We start from the raw sequence: 16,631 nt of genomic DNA, 5'->3' as shown, positions 1-16,631 counted from the left end.
TTTTTTGAGACAGGATCTCACTGAGTTGCTGAGTTACCCAGACTAGGTTTGAAGTTGTGATCCTCCTGCCTCAGCCTCCAGAGTGCTGGGTTATAGGCATGTGCCACCATACCTGGGTATTTTCATTTATGTTTATTTTTTAGTGTATTGCTCTGGGAGTGGAGTTCTTGAGGTTCATGGACACAAACATTTCTATTGTTTAACATTAAAGTTTTTTTTAACATTAAACTTTTGATGCATATGTTGCAAAGCATGTCTTTTAAAATTTTAAAATAAATAACAGCTCTTTCTTGAAAGAGTGCATTGAGGCCTGTTATAAAGGTGATGAAATTAGACCTGCTCAAGGGTAAGGAGCTTGGAATTACTTTTGCCCTCCAGCACCCCTACCTCTGAGGTACCTCTGTGGTTTCGTGGAACCTCACTTGGAAAACATAGGATTAATGTTTAGCACTACGCATCAAAATGCCGGTTTGAGTTCTGGCTGACTTGAAACCACTAGCACAGTTTAAGAGCTTTGGGATAAAAATGGGCATGATCTTTATCTATTAGAAATAGCTGTTATTTTGAGGTTTGCATCAGAGAAACAATATTTGTATAAACAATTTGGTAGAGTTGTAAAAGGAACAAAAAGTATTTTAACTGTATAAGGATTGCATATTTAATTAAGAACTTTAAAATTAAAAAAATCCAAATTATGATTTTACAGGACTCTGTGCTGAAGAAATCCATTTGTGTGGAGAATCTGCTGCTATTGACCTGGTCACTGAGCTTATGCACATGACTGGCGAGGAAGTGGAGGTACTAGAGTCTATACTTCATTCTCAGGGGGCAGAGCAGCTATGCCAGGGTACTGAGGCTTCATAGGCTCAAGGTAGTGGCAAAATTAGAAATTAACTAAAAGAAATGTAATTTTCTTGGTTGAACTTCATGATGTGAAGTTCTGACAGAGTAGCTATTGCAGCTGAATCTTTCAGGAGTATGGGAGATTCTTCATCTTCACAAAATCTTTTGTGGCTTGAGCAGATTGGTTTAGAATTAAGGACTGTTAAGTTTGAAACCTACAACAAGTTTGTGATTTTCAAAGCTTTATATATCATATATGCAGCATTTTGTATTCATCTAATTGTCACAGTTTATCTAGAGTAAGAAGCAACTGATTCCCTTTAAATCCCTGCTTTTTTTTCTTTACTAGGGTTCTATAATAAGATAAATACTTTAAAACTGCTCATGTTTTAGTTTAATGGTCATCCTTCAGGGAAAGAGAGTGAAAAGTAGTGGAAGGAATTCTTGATTTTAGTCTGGACCTTGCTGTTTCTTAGTTTTGTGTTGTGAGACAAATCATAGAAACCTAGAACTGGAAAAAGCTTATGACCTAATCTTCTATTGGATTCTGTTTTACTTTTCTATAAAGTGGAAATGACGGGGCCAGGGATTTAACTCTGGTGCCGCCACCTGCCTCGCAAAGGCAAGTCCTGAGTTTGATCCCCCCATACCAAAAAAAAAAAAGTATAAAATGGAAATGACAGTTAATAACTCTTCTGAAGTTACCACATTGCCATGAAATTGATTTATGTGAAAGTACTTTGAAAATGTATAAACGTTGTATGATATTTTATTAGTTTAGAAATGCCAATAAGAACTGAAGGTAACAGTTATAAAAATAAATTGGAAGTTTTTTTGTTCTCTTGAAAAATGATGGTACTTATCAGTTTTCACCTACTGTTGTGCTTTGCAAGCTTTTTAGTGATTAGTCACAAGAAATTGACTTGGAGATATTTTACCATTTCACATCTTTATTGCAGGTTCGAAACTATAAGAGGCTTACCCCCCTTTCTGTGCTGGATTGTGCACTAGAATCTTTAGATAACCTTCGGCCTGGGGACTGCATTGTCTGTTTTAACAAGAATGATATTTATTCTGTGAGTCGACAGATTGAAATTCGAGGGTTGGAATCAGCTGTTATATATGGCAGTCTCCCACCTGGTAATTATTGGCTTTCTTTGTGACTGGTTGGGAAATCTTTTGTTAAGCCATATAATGTGTTTTAGATCATAGAATAAGTATTTCTCAGTCTACCTAGTGGAAATATTTTTTCTTTATTTATACCCCTTGTTATTAGCTATTAGACTATATTTTAAATACTGAGTTTTAATTTTATTAGGAAATGTGAATTAAAATATGGATCTGGTAATATCTTTCAAATTGTAGTCCTGAAATCTATATAGTACCTGCTCTGGGAAATGGTAAGGATGGTGTGGTGGGGACTAGGTTGCTGTACAAGGGACTACTGAAAGGAGTGGAAGTAAAGGATAAATGAATCTGAGGATTTAAGTAAATAAAGTTTGAAACAATAAAGTTTTTTCCATAAAAATGAAAAGATCAGGGTGTGAAGGTATCTGAGATATACTTAGGATGATGAAGTAAAAGAAGGAGAGCACTCATTTAATATAAACTTTTCTGTTTTAGGGACCAAACTTGCTCAGGCAAAAAAGTTTAATGATCCCAGTGATCCGTGCAAAATCCTGGTTGCTACAGATGCAATTGGCATGGGACTTAATTTGTAAGTAATTTGTTTTTAATAAGTGTGGGTTAGATGGAAGTTTTTTATTAATCAGTTTTCCAATCGGCACTAGTTACCAAACACTTTGATTTAAGAGAATGGGCCACTGGGCGCTTGTCCTCTGGCCCTATTATTTTCATCACTGAAAAATTTTCTGCTTAAAAAAAAAAAAAAGAGAATGGGTATTATAGTACAGATTTGAGCTTTATCTTTATCTGTTGAGGAATAAAAAGAAAATATCATATAACTAGGACTTTTGAGTGCTGCCCTCTATTACTGCTGTTGCTGTGTTTGAGTTTCTTAGCCGGTAGGTGTCCAAGTGCCTATCATTCATGTAAGGCTGGCCATTATCTCTAGTGGTAGCCAAGTTAAGGTGAAATATTCTGTCCTGTGTAATGAAAGCAGCTACTGTGATAGCCACTTTTTAGTCACTGTATTACCCGGATTGACCTCAAATTCCTAAGTTCATGTAATCCTCTTGCCTCAGCCTCCCAAGTAGCTGGGACAACAGGGGTACACCACTGAGCTCAGGGCAGCCAACTTTAAAACAGTATGAGAACACATTCTGTAGGTCATTGATAAAAAGAACCACTTTCTATAGCTTCAGTAAGGTATAATGTATGTACCATAAATTTCACCCATGCTAAGTGTGTAGTTTGAAGATTTTTAGTAAATTTACATAATTGTTAAAACATGCTACTTGAGGGCCGGGATTTAGCTCAGTGGTTGCGCCTTCTTCCTCCCAAGTGCAAGGTCCTGAGTTCAATCACTGGTACCAAAAAAAAAAAAAAAAAAAAAATACTACTTGAAAGTAAGAACAAGAATTACCCAAAAAAGTCTTTTTCTAATTTTTAAAATGGTTGCAAGATAACAAATGAGCATTTCTATGATGACCCAAGTGACAGAGGATTGTTTATATAGTCTGTGGGATCACTTTTATTTCTATTTCAGGAGCATAAAGAGAATTATTTTTTATTCCCTTTTAAAACCCACTATAAATGAAAAGGGAGAGAAAGAAATAGAACCAATCACCACCTCTCAAGCCCTGCAGATTGCTGGCAGAGCTGGCAGATTCAGCTCACAGTTTAAAGAAGGAGAAGTTACAACAATGAAACAAGAAGATCTTGGTTTATTAAAGGATATTTTGAGTAGGCCTGTGGATCCTATAAAGGTAAAGTGTAAGATGTTAATTACTACGACTTTTTTTTTTGGTACCAGGGATCGAACTTGGACCTTGCGCTTGCAAAGCAGGCAGCAGAACCACTGAGCTAAATCCCCAGCCTGTTAATTACTACTACTGTGTGGAGGACAGGGATGCCCTCCTTACCCATTATCCTGACTCTTGCTTCAGACTCTTGGAAACAGAATAAGCAAACGAAAACTGTGCTGTGAAAACCATACCAAGAGAGCGCTCTGTTACTGTTTTGGAGAGGCACAGAGACACCTTGGTCAGAGTTAAATGGTGTACATGTGAAAGATCTAGATTGAACAAATTTAATTGACCTGATTTTCCTTTAATTTTTGCTAGAAATATAACAATTGAAGATAAAGGGATGCAGTTGCTTCATGTGGGCACACAGCTTTGAGGTGTGATCAGAAAATACAATATTAAAATTTATAAAAAATTATTACATGGTGATGTGCATCTGTAATCCCAGTACTTAGGAGGCTGAGGCAGGAGGATCGCTGTGAGTTCAAGGCCAGCCTGGGTTACATAGTAAGTTCCAGGGTCAGCCTGAATTACATAGTGAGATCCTGTCTAAAAAAAAAAAAAAGAAAAGAAAAGAAAAATTACAGTAAAAGACATATTGCCACTTATCCCTTTAAAATACTCCTCTCACTTTTGACACACTTAACTCATCATTCTTGCCATTTTCTGAAGCTATTCTGAAAATTCTTTTTCATATGTCTTTTTTTGTTCATTATTTGAGGCACGGTCTCACTATGTTGTTCAGGCTGGCCTTGAAGTTGCATTGATCCTCCTGCCTTAGGAGGCGTGAGTGCTGGACTACAGGCATGCACCACCACACCAGGCTTGTATGTCTACAGTTGCACTACTGTGGCTGCTTTGGTGTTCTGAATTGATTTGAAACATTTACCTATCATAGTCATTTTGACTTTGGGGAAGAGCCCCATGCCAGGTGGTACTGGGTCAGCTACATAAGGTGGATGAGAGAGATTAATGACAGTATCATCTTTTTTTTTTTTTTTTTTTTTTTTTTTTTTTTTTTTTATTTTTTTTTTTTTTTTTTTTTTGGTGCCGGGGATTGAACTCAGGGCTTTGTACTTGCGAGGCAGGCGCAGTGCCACTGAGCTAACCCCCCAGCTATTATAATAAAATTTTAAAGTTAAGGTGGATGGGAAAACACTGTAATGTTTTTCTTTGACAGAAATGGCTGGCAAAGAAAGAAATTGCTGTAAATTAGTTGAGGTGTGACCAAAAACTACAGTGAATACTTAAATTAAAAATTTATTGCAGTGAACAACACATTTCCATTAAACCCCCTAGGAACACTCAAAATACTACTCCTCACTTCAGACACACTTATCCCATTATTCTTGGCAATGTGTTTTTCACTGTGGTAAGATTTTAAAAATTTAAACATTCATTGTATTTTTTGATAACTCCTTTTACTTCTTGTGGGCATTTCTTGAGACTACAATATATAGTTAAAGAGATAAGTGATCTCTACTTTAGAAGTTTTTTCATGTATGTGTGTATTTTTGTCAGTTTTATTGCCCTGATTAAAGCAACTGGGTTCTTTCTGTTCATTTTATTCAGTGGGGAAAATTGTTTTACCTTGCAAAGCATTTTCTGGTACTCCATCAGGTCACAACAGGATTTACAAATATGATTAAAGTATAAGCAAAAGACTGTTTATTTAGTGAGCATAATCTGTCATTTTTACTACATTATCTCATCTGTTTTTCTGATAAATGTAAAATGATATCTTTTCCTCCACTCAAACGCTTGGCAATAACTCATTCGGTGAGAGCTTAGTGTGAACATAGAACTTTATTTAAAATAACTTTAAAAACTGTTCCTTAAACATAAAAAACAAAAGCAGCTCATGCTTGTCTTTTCTTCTAATTTTACTAAAGGCAGCCGGTCTTCATCCCACTGCCGAGCAGATTGAAATGTTTGCCTACCATCTCCCAGACACAACACTTTCTAATCTCATCGTAAGTGGAAAGTCACTTTTACAGCTCTTCTAAAAATGTTAATGTGGCAGAAAGCTACTGGTCCACCTTGCAGGCATGAAACGATAGTCTGCCTTTGTGAAGTTTCTGTATGTGAAATTTTATGTTACAAACGAAAATTTTCTTTCAAAGTCTTTTGGGAATTTTGTCCTGAGGAATTTCTCTCCAAGTATCTCATGCTGAGAAAGAAGGCTGTGGGGAAATTCTCAACTTTAGGAGGAAGTGAATGAATCAGACCCTTCTAGAAGATTTTTATGATTAAAAAGATTGTCTTTTACGGACTTGAGTACTTTATTCATTAACTTCATATATCCTTTTCCCCTTAGGATATCTTCGTAGACTTTTCACAAGTTGATGGGCATTATTTTGTCTGCAATATGGCTGATTTTAAATTTTCCGCAGAGCTGATCCAGCACATCCCATTAAGCCTCCGAGTGAGGTATGTGTTTTGCACAGCCCCAATCAACAAAAAGCAGCCTTTTGTCTGCTCTTCACTATTACAGGTAAGCCTTTATCTTTGTGCTGTTTTGAGTTGCTTCAGATTAATGTCTTCTTCCCCAGTCGTATTTTATTACTCAAAAGAAAACGTTTGGGAAAATATCCAGTATTCTGAGATTTTATAAAAATGGAAATTTTTTTCTTATAGATAATTTTTGAAGGAGAAAGGAATCCTTGCCTTATATTTGAGCTTATATGGTAGCCACTGTGAAGGAACTAAAACAAGCTAATAATAATTAAATGAACTACTTCAAGGGAGGGCATTTTGCCTGATGATAGATCTTTTTTTGATACTGGAGATTGAACTAGGGCCTTGAGGATACTATGCAAGTGTTCTACTGCTGAGTTACACCCTTAACCCTTTTTTTAAATTTTATTTTGAGACAGGGTCTTGGTAGATTGCCCAAGCTGGCCTTGAACTTGGCAGTCATCCTGCTTCAGCCTCCTGAGTACCCAATATTACAAGCGTGTGCATGCCTGGCTGATGATGCACTTTTACCTTGTTCGTGTTGGGTAGTATTTGGAAGGGAGGTGAATTAGAGCTGGCAACAACATTTGGTTTCCTTAACTGTAAGGCACTGGTTCAGGGGCCGCTGTTTGTATGATGCCAGCCCCCTTTCTTTAGCCCTTCTGTGTAGGAATATAAATCTTGCTTCCAAGGTCACAGGATGCTGGGGCACGCGGGGCAGTGGAAACTGAACTGAGTTGAGCTCTTCTCTCACATGCCCTGTTGCCTTCCCCCACCGTGCTTTCTCTACCTCACTAAATCTGTTCTCTGAAGACTCAGTGTTGGCCTTTGCTCTATAGTCCTTAGCACTCTGCACACTAGCTCTATTCTAATCAAATCTATTTCTAAAATTTTTTAAAATTTAAAAGCAATATGTAATGCATACATGCTTTCTCATTGTACAAAATTAAAACATTACAGGGCCTGGGACTTAGCTCAGTGGTGCTGCCGCCTGCCTCACAAGTGCAAGATCCCAAGTTCAATCCCCAGTACCAAAAAAAATTAAAACATTACAGATAGATTAAATTTGACTACTGACCCCCAATCTCAGGCCTCTAAAATAATTGCTATTATTAGTTAATGTGTTTGTACCCTTTTAGACCTTTTCTGTTACATTTGGCTCATACATGTATGTGTGGAAATTATGCTTTTGTTGTAGAGGTGTTTTCCCCATAAATCTTGCCATAATGAATTATTCTGTAGTAAGCCTTTTTCTTTTTCTCTTAACAACTTGTCTAAAAGGTCTTCCTTGTCCAGGTATTTACCTAGGAAGTATTTATTGGAGTTTTAAGAGGACTTGAGAATGCATGCTTGACAGTCCTGCTTAACAGGTTAACATGGTCACATTTTCGTCTTTCATGGTTACTTTCTTGGTATTTATTAAATGTAGCAGAAGACACCAGAATGAATTTAATAAAAATATACCATTCTTTCTGGAGATGTAGCTCAGTGGTAGAATGCTTGCTTGGCGTGTGTGGTGCCCTGAGGTCAGTGCCTGGCAACTCCCACCACCCATAAATAAATAAATAGCAATCTTTAGCTACAGCTGGTCTAAAATGGCCCTGCCTCTCTGAAGGCTTGGCCTTGTTTAGGTTAAGCATTCAGAATCAATTTTCCTTAATTAGGAAATAAAACATTTGAAGTCAGCTTTTTCTTGAAGCTCAACAGTCTTCTAGAGTGTAGCATGAGTTTCACAGCAAATTCTTCAGCTGTGTGTTGTGGTTCAGGATGAGGGCGTGATGTTCTCTTATTATTGATGAGGAAGCTGAAGCACACGGTGGCCTGCCCAAGGCTGCAGAGCTACTAGGAGGCAGAGTCGAGGTGGATCAGTAGTCAGCTTTGTACAGAGCTACTTCAGAATTTCTTTATATTAAGGGAGAACTGAAAAGGCAAGGAAGCTCATCTTGGAGATTAGAGAGCTATGACGTGATAGTCCCGTGATAGGTAGAATTGAGAGTATTCAAGATCTACCTGCCCATAGGTCACAATGACAGTTATTAAAAAATGACAAAGGACTCAGGCCCTGGAAAATTAGTCTTTATTGTACAACTTCTGAGGCTCATATTATTGCCCTGGATTTGGAAAAACAAAGGAGTCATCTTAAAACCAAAACAAAAAAACAAATATCCTTTTAAAGAATTAAATAGGTTTTTTTAAAATATAGGAAAGTATCAAGGAGGAAAGAAACCAGTCTGTCTCTTGAAATATAACCACAGTTAATATTTTGTTGTGCTTTTTTCTTCCTAATCACAGACTTAAGGGGAATTCTGATTATCTTTCCAAACTTCTTTCTGCTTTTTCTTTCAGTTTGCCAGGCAGTATAGCAGGAATGAGCCCCTGACCTTTGCGTGGTTATGCCGATACATCAGATGGCCTTTATCTCCACCTAAGAATATTAAGGACCTTATGGATCTTGAAGCTGTCCATGATGTCTTGGATCTTTACCTGTGGCTAAGGTAGCAACCTTTTCCTTTTACGTGCTCCACTTTTCTAATAGGGCCAAACAAAGGTTTTATGGATTTTTTCCCTCTATCTCTTTTACACTGTACATTTGCAAAATACTTGGTTTATTTTCCATAAAGGCACTTGACCCTGGTTTGTACACATTCTAGAAAAGGTTTGGGAAGTTCTTGCAGTTTTCATTAACGTAGTCAAGTAAGACAGTCCACGAGACTCTTACTCAGAGGGGGCCTTGGCCGAGAGCTTTGTTGTCACCTGGGAGCTTTTTAGAAATACGAATCTCAGGCTTATCCCAGACTTATCAGGTTTTACATTGAATATAGGCAGTCAGTTGTGTAACATTTGAGAAGCCTTGCTTGTGCCTGCCTGGGAGTCTCAGTAACCCTTGAGGTAGACTACTGACCCCTAACCTCAATGACATATTTCCCAGGTGTGTTGGGGCAAAAATAAAGGTTGAACAGGGGCACTGAATAGAGTTTACAGAAAGAGAACACCTGGAATTAACCAATGTGGCGATGTAGGCATGTCATTTAAATTAGTCCAGAGTGGTTGCTATAATGTGTTGTGTCCTTTTCCCAGCTACCGATTTATGGATATGTTTCCAGATGCCGTCTTTGTTCGAGACATTCAGAAAGAACTGGATGGTATTATCCAAGATGGGGTATTCAACATTACCAGGCTGATTAAAATTTCTGAGTCAAATAAGCTTTTGAATCTGGAGGGCTTGTCATTGGGGAACCAGGCCCTTTTGTCCTTAAAGGGCCAGACTAGAAGGACACGCATCACCAAGGCTGCAGGGAGCAAAACGGATGAGCCAGCCAGCCCTGGCGCTGGGAACATAACCCTTGCTTCCAGATTGGTGCAGCAAGGACTCCTCACTCCAGACCTGCTGAGGCAGCTAGAGAAAGAGTGGTTGACACAACAAACTCAAGAGGACAAGGAAAGAAGAGAGTCTGGGACCCACTTGAAAGGCTCAAGAAGAAAGAAGAAGGAGCCCAACTCTGATTAGTTGTTTTTATTTTTTGAATTTTACAAATAAAAACCTATTTTAAATGTCTTTTGTGCATACGTATTTACTGTCTGCTGTAATATTGTAGATATCTTGTATTGGGTTTTTGCACAGAAAAATTAACTCTTAAAGATGAGTTTCAACATTTAAAAAATACTTGAATGTCTTTGAGATTTTACTTAAATCTTTATATAATGACCATTTATTTGTAGGATAGCACTAGACTGCACTGTAAGGAGCTCTGCATGGAAGTCAAATCAGATTGGTGAATTATGTGACCCTTAATATGTCCTGCACCATTGCTGAGAATCTCAGGTGGAATAGCTTGGCAAACATTACTGTCTTGTAACTACATACCAGAGGCTGCTCTGGGAACTGTGCAGTAAGCAAAACAGATTTCCTGCCTTCTTAATTTGGAAGGAGACAGGAACAAGTTAAATACCATTCATTCTGTGAGATCAGGTACCGTGATCTGTCTAGTTCATTGCCATGTCCAGTGTCTACAGGGGGAGCACAGTCAGACTTTGTGAAATGAATGGATATAATTACAGAGATCAGTATTAAGTAGAATTAACTGGCCATAGTTGCACAAACTTGTAGTCTCAGTTACTCAGGAGACTGAGATGGGAGGCTAAGATGGAAGGATCACAAATTTGAGGCCAGTCTGAGGAAGACTTGTCTCAATAAAAAGGGGCTGAAAATATAGCCCTGTGGTAGAGTGCTTGCTTAATATGTGCAAGGCTCTGGGTTTGATCCCGAGCACTGGAAGAGGTGGGGGAAGGAAAAGAGTGGTGAGTGGCAGCAAAAAGCAGTTTTAGATACGGCTCTTGTTCCTGTCCAAAGTCAGTCTGATGCATAGTGACCTCTCTGTTCAAAGTTTTTAACTCTGATTAGAAACAATTGAAAGAAGTTTAAAGAAGTTGGAAGTTGAGCGCTGGGTATGTAGCTCAGTGACACCACGCCTGCCTCTCAAGCACAAAGTCCTGAGTTTGATCCCTGTTACTGCAAAAAAAAAAAAAAAAAAAAAAAGTTGAACACAACTGGTTCAACCTTTTCTCATCACTACCAGCTTTGTGACCTGCTGCTTAGTGGGCTTAGTCTCTGCCTCTGAAGGTGGACAGTAATGCTTGGGTAGGTTGAGTGTGATAAGTAGGACCTGCTGTTTTATCAGTGAATCTAAAGGTTTGGGTCTGTTCTGGCTGAATCGAACTCTTAGGTCCTTCTGAGTACTAAACTAACACCTTGAGCTGGTGTTAAAGCTGCTGAACAGCTGAATTTCTCAGCTGTGTAGTAGTTGAGTCAAGGTGCTATTGCATTTAACGAAGATGACAATCTTTATTCTGACTTTGGCCTTCATGGGAATAATAGTTGAAGTTGAACCAGGGATTTAGCTCAGTGGCACTGTGCCTGGCTTGCAAGCACAGGTCCTGAGTTTGATTCCCGGTACCAAAAAAACCAAAACAAAACAAAAAACCCAGTTGATACTGTTTCTTGCTTTTGGTAAACAGTAGTGAAAATCCTGGAGGGTTATATTTCTATTGATATCTTGCTTTGGACAACTCTAACTTCTAGAATTTGTTTTTCTGTGTTAGTTATACTATGCCAGACAGCCATTCTTGCCCAGATGGTCTCAAGAAATACCTGTCAGCTTATTATTATTATTAATTTTGTTACCAGGGATCGAACTCAGGGCCTTGTGCTTGTGAGGCAGGCGGTGGAACCACTGAGCTAAATCCCCAGCCCTGTCCCATTACATTTTAAGTAATGAGGTATATCAATCATTAGTGTTTTTTTTTCCATTGAGTTTATTGGTACATTTTAGGTATACAGTAGTTATATTTACCATTGGGATCTTGTACCTTTACATGACAGGTCTTGGTTCTCATTTTTTCCCCTTGTCCCTGCCCTCCCTTCACCCCTTCCTCCCCTCCCCATTTACAAACACTTTTTCAATTTTTTCATTATCTCATATAATTATTAGTGTTAATGCTACAATTTTCTCTAGTTGGGATCAGAGTTGGTAAGGGTAAGAAGACACTTAGGACAGTCTCTTGCAAACACAGGCAAGTTAAATGTTCTCAAAGCCTCTGGTAAGAGGTGGGGCTATGGGTGGTGTAAGGGAAGGATCGCTTGAACATTTAGCTAAATAATGCTTGTGAGCAGTGACAAAGAATTTGTCCTTTTGCCTTTCCCTTCTTTTGGGGGACAGGAGGGCATTGTGGTTAAACAGAAGAGATCCTCCTCCCCCCAAAAAGGGTATCTGGGTACATTTGGAATGTCCCTGGATAATTCTCTGCAGTGTACTGCAAATTGTCACCTTGAAAAACTGGTCTTCCTTCCTTGTTGCCTGTCTCTTTTGCAGGCTTCTGCGCCAAATCTAGGTGTATTTCATTACAGTCATATTCTCACCCTTCCCAAAACTCAGCTTTCTTTCTACCATTGGAATTTGCTAACAGGTTTTGAAGTACTTGCCTCAAAGCTCTTGGGTTACTGCAGATTCAACTGAACATCATTGCATTGACATATAAGGTGTGGCCCAAGGCTTAGGTGCTGACCTCAGTTCTATCACCACAGACCTGGTAATTTAATGAAATGTGGTTAGCACATAACTGGCTAGGATTAATAACCAATGACTTGCAATATTTGCACATTATATCTCTAGAGGAGTGCAAACGTACAAAATGACACTGGGTCTTTTGAAAAATGACACCGCAAGTCATAGATACACAAAATTATCATTACAAACCATCAAAGTCTCTTCTGCCTAGAACCTGGAGTCTGTAATTAAAATGTAGTCATCCTATGTGTATCTGACTCGAAACAAACTTGTTAGGAGTTTTTAAAAAGTTGCAGTTTGCTGGAGAGAAACAAATAAGTCATGCTAAGATTTACCTCCCCTTTCAAAACTATACATAAAACCTGAAGAGACCACAGTGTTATAAACATTTCTGAGTGATCACTGTTCTCTGAATGCCTGCCATTTAAGACAGGAGCACTCACACGCAAATGAAAAACAGTTATCTCTGTAAGCAGAAAATGCTAAAGAAGAAAAAGTTCAAAGTAGGACACTAAACTTAAGAAGGTATTTTGGGCATTTTGGGTAGAGTTGGCCTCTTGAGACTATGCTCTTAGAATCTACTTAAAGATTCAATATCATGTGGGCTGGGGATTTAGCTCAGTGGCACTGTGCCTGCCTTGGAAGTACAAGGTCCTGAATTCAATCCCCAGTACTGAGAAGAAAAAATAATCCAATATCATGTGTTTCCTAATCATTGTATATGATGGCAAAAGTATTTAGTGTTTATAGAGCTTGGAAAGATCCACAACTCAGTGATTAATTGGAACCACATTGACACACCTAAAAAGTGCAAGGAAGTTGAGAACACCACGCTGGAATATCTTTTTCATAAGTGCCTGTAGCTTTTGAATTCCACAATTATAATGTATAATTACAATTTGTAATAGTCACCAAATTGTGTGCAGTGGTGACTCATTGGTCCTCTAGCAATTGTGCCTCTATATCCTCTACTGTTTCATCAGTTCTAGCTATGGTGCTAGGCAGAAGGAGGAACTTGTGCTACCATTTGAACTGCAGCCTCACCTAAAAGTTCATGACAAATGTCCTGAGCGGCAGGCAGGATCAACTCTTCACCAATATTAAAGGGCTTCTTAGCTTTAGCAATGTGGTTACCCTCTAAGAACGATGTTCTCAGTGCAGACAAAGTTATGAAGTGATGGCCTTCAGTCATTGATTGCTTCTGTTCATGTTTTCTTTTTTTCTTTTGAAAAACTCCAAAGTCTTATCTTTTGTTTTGTGTTTGGTACCGGGGGTCAAACTTGGGTCCTTGTGCTTGAGAGGCAGGTGCCAGAACTACTGAGCTAAATCCCTGGCCCAGCCTTATCTTTTAATAGAGGGTGCTTGGTGTCCATGTGATTGAAGTTGTTTTGAAGGTTTAATGGCTTCCTTGGATAGCTGGCTGCCACATATTATACAAAGAGGGCTTGGAGAATGTTGCAATGAACCTGTAATTTACATAGAACTCTTCTTATTTTCTTTTAAATGCAGCTTTTTGGGAACAGTCTTAGAGTCTTCTGCTGTCTCATCATTAGGTCTTTCCCCCTTTTCAAAGTTTTTATTTAAACTCCAGTGAGGTTTGCTTTTTACTTACTTTGGCTAGAGTTAGTCTATGGGGTTACCAAAATTATGACTGGACAAGCTCACAGTCCAGGAAAGAGGGTTGGACAGAAGTGGTAAATAAAATAATGGGTAGGCCACAAATGAACTTTGATTCTGACTTAACGCCTGCTACCAGATGCATCTTGTTACATGCCACTCACATGGGTTTGAAGAGTCTGCAAGTCATTCACTTATTATGTTCTCTCTGCTGTCAGAGCTCTGTGCTAACGTTAACCTGCATTTGCAGCCGCTCCCCAGTGCCAGCATCACCACCTCAGCTCCACCTCAGATCATCAGGCATTATCTTCTCATAAGAAGCATGCAACCTAGATCCCTTACATGTGCAGTTTACAGTACAGTTCAAGCTCCTGTGAGAACCTAGTGCCTCTGCTGATCTGACAGCAGGTGGAGTGCAGGTGGGAATTCAAGTGATGGGGAGCAGCTGTGAATACAGAAGACGCGTCCCTTTCCTGCCCTTCCCCAGCTGCTCACTTTCTATTGTACACCCAAGTTCCTAACAGGCCATGGATCAATTACTGACCTATAGCCATGGGGATCAGGAATGCTTGATCTACAGAGTCTTAGAAATTTTTATTCAATCATGGCTTTTCCTAAGTAGCCCAAATTCAATTTCTTTTGAGCTTATAACTGCTGTGGAGAGGAGAGTGCTGATTTTTTTTGTTTTGTCCTGGGGATCAAACTCAGGACCTTGTGCTTGCGAAGCAGATGGTATAACCACTGAGCTCAATCCCCAGCCTGGGAGAGTAATGATTTTTAAAAAGTGTCACGTAATTCCTTTCTTCCCCCAAGTACTGGGAATTGAACTCAGAACTTTACGATTGCCAGGCAGGCACGGTGCCATTGAGCTATATCTTCAGCCCTGTGTAATTCTCTTCTTATCTGCTTTGGTTTCTTTGTTTTTTGGTTATCATCTTCTTTCATAGTTAAACTATATTATTTCCTGACGGTACTACAGTTTTTATTTAAAGTTTTCTTCTGGAAACTTTCCTACTCTGTAAATCTGGGGTTTTTGTTTGTTTTTGTTTTTTGTCCCATTTCTTGCTTGGTACCCTGACTGAGGTAATTTTTAGGTCTCTCCACTATGAAGTTACCCTTTTCCCCCTTTTTCATACAAACTCTGGAAGAAGTTGCTATGTTCACCCTCTTTGAGGGTGAAGTATCTAGGTAAATTATTTAGAACTCTTCTGCATGGGAGGTTTGTCTTCTCTTCCTCATTTATATAATTTATTTGGTTATTTGTGTATATTCATATGGGGTAATGGAAATTTATTTTGTAATTTGGGTTAAAATCCAATAGTACTTTATTTTCTTCCTCAAGTTATTCAAGCTTTGGTTGTGGGAGCTCTTTCAGTTGGATCCTGTGTCCTTTGACAGATCCTTACCATTCTGGTGTTTTGTTTTGTTCTGTTTTACCACCACTTCCTTACCCTTGTAGGGGTGAAGGGATAGTTTGTTAGAATAAATGTTTGTTAGAATAAAGTGACAACAGACATTAATAGGAGTGAGAAGTGTGCAGGTGCATCTAATCTACCTGGACAGTCACAGGAGTGTGGTCGCCCAGTAACCTAGTGAGGTCCAGGTGCTTCTGTACCCTTCATGGAGGTGGGGAGGGAGATGGGATTGTGACAAGTCTGAGGGCTCCTAAATGGTTCTAGGTGAATGAATGGGCCTAATGCTCAGACAATAGTATGTGAATGACTGGATTATCTTTGGGAATGGAATGGGTCAAAATCTGTCCTGTGACCAAATCCATCCTGGTGTGGTTACATTCTTTAATTTTCCTCCCTAAATATATGAGATAGTTGGGAGAAAACTCAAGGAAGGGACTGAAGGGAATTTTCTTTGATGGGTCTGGTCTTCAGGCAGGGGAGGAATGTCGGTGTGGATTCTCCTGCAAGGCCTGCTGCTGTAATTTACAATGGTGGGCAGGTCAGGGTGCTGTATTTTGGAGTGGCAGTCCCCAGTTGAATGCTCAAGGACCATCTATCTTACATACATCTAGTTTCTTTCCTTCCTTTCTTCATTTTGCTTTTTAGAGTATTAGAAATCAAGATCTGGCCACGAGGTATGCTTGAGGCTATGGGTATCATTGCTTCTAGGGCCTTCCTGACAAAACAAGGAAAATGCCTGTGTGCATGCTGACCTATGTGTGAGCACATGTCTGCAGAGAGGTACAGATATAGAACATCTGTAGCTCAATTAAGCTAAACATGCTATGCTAACACCTAGTGACATGCTTTGCTCTAGTCTCCCTTGCTCATCTGAAACTTTTCACTCCATGAGAGCCCCACCTCCCACCATCCACTATCTGTGTGCTTAATTGATCAATTCCAGTATGCATGGTTAGTGGTTTTGCAATTGTTGGGGCTGGGGATTTACCTCAGTGGTTCTGCTGCCTCACAAGCACAAGGATCTGAGTTCGATCCCCAGTACCAAAAAAAAAAAAAAAAAAAAAAAAAAAGAGAGAGAGAGAGAGAAACAGAATTGTTCAGTCAGAACACTGTGCTATGTACAATTCTTTGGCTTTTAGCCTTACTGACTCTTGTCATCTCCAAATTTACTTAGGTCAGCACTTTTCGTCCCCTTTTCCTTCAGTGAAGCAGTTTTATGTTTCCTTCCCCTCCTTTCCTCCTTTCTTTCTTGGACCAAGACTCTCACTGTATTTCCCAGGCTGGCCTTGAACTCCTGGGTTCAAGAG

General features: G+C 39.1%; 1 protein-coding gene across 1 annotated transcript in view; it reads left to right on the top strand.

Annotated features, from left to right (window-relative positions):
- Positions 1-9,735, top strand: part of Supv3l1 (Suv3 like RNA helicase) — a 29,555-nt gene extending 19,820 nt beyond the window's left edge. The window contains exons 8-15 of the mRNA XM_010605925.3: positions 707-798; positions 1,803-1,983; positions 2,467-2,560; positions 3,512-3,731; positions 5,663-5,743; positions 6,088-6,264; positions 8,574-8,722; positions 9,306-9,735. Coding sequence (XP_010604227.1) covers positions 707-798; positions 1,803-1,983; positions 2,467-2,560; positions 3,512-3,731; positions 5,663-5,743; positions 6,088-6,264; positions 8,574-8,722; positions 9,306-9,735 — 1,424 coding nt within the window. The remainder of the gene's footprint in view (positions 1-706; positions 799-1,802; positions 1,984-2,466; positions 2,561-3,511; positions 3,732-5,662; positions 5,744-6,087; positions 6,265-8,573; positions 8,723-9,305) is intronic.
- The last annotated feature ends 6,896 nt before the right edge of the window (positions 9,736-16,631 follow it).

Source organism: Fukomys damarensis, unplaced genomic scaffold (assembly GCF_012274545.1).
Source record: "Fukomys damarensis isolate Sample0158 unplaced genomic scaffold, DMR_v1.0_HiC HiC_scaffold_20, whole genome shotgun sequence".
Classification (NCBI taxonomy): Eukaryota; Metazoa; Chordata; class Mammalia; order Rodentia; family Bathyergidae; genus Fukomys; species Fukomys damarensis.
Note: the sequence above shows the minus strand (reverse complement) of the source record. Positions and strands in the feature narration are given on the sequence as shown.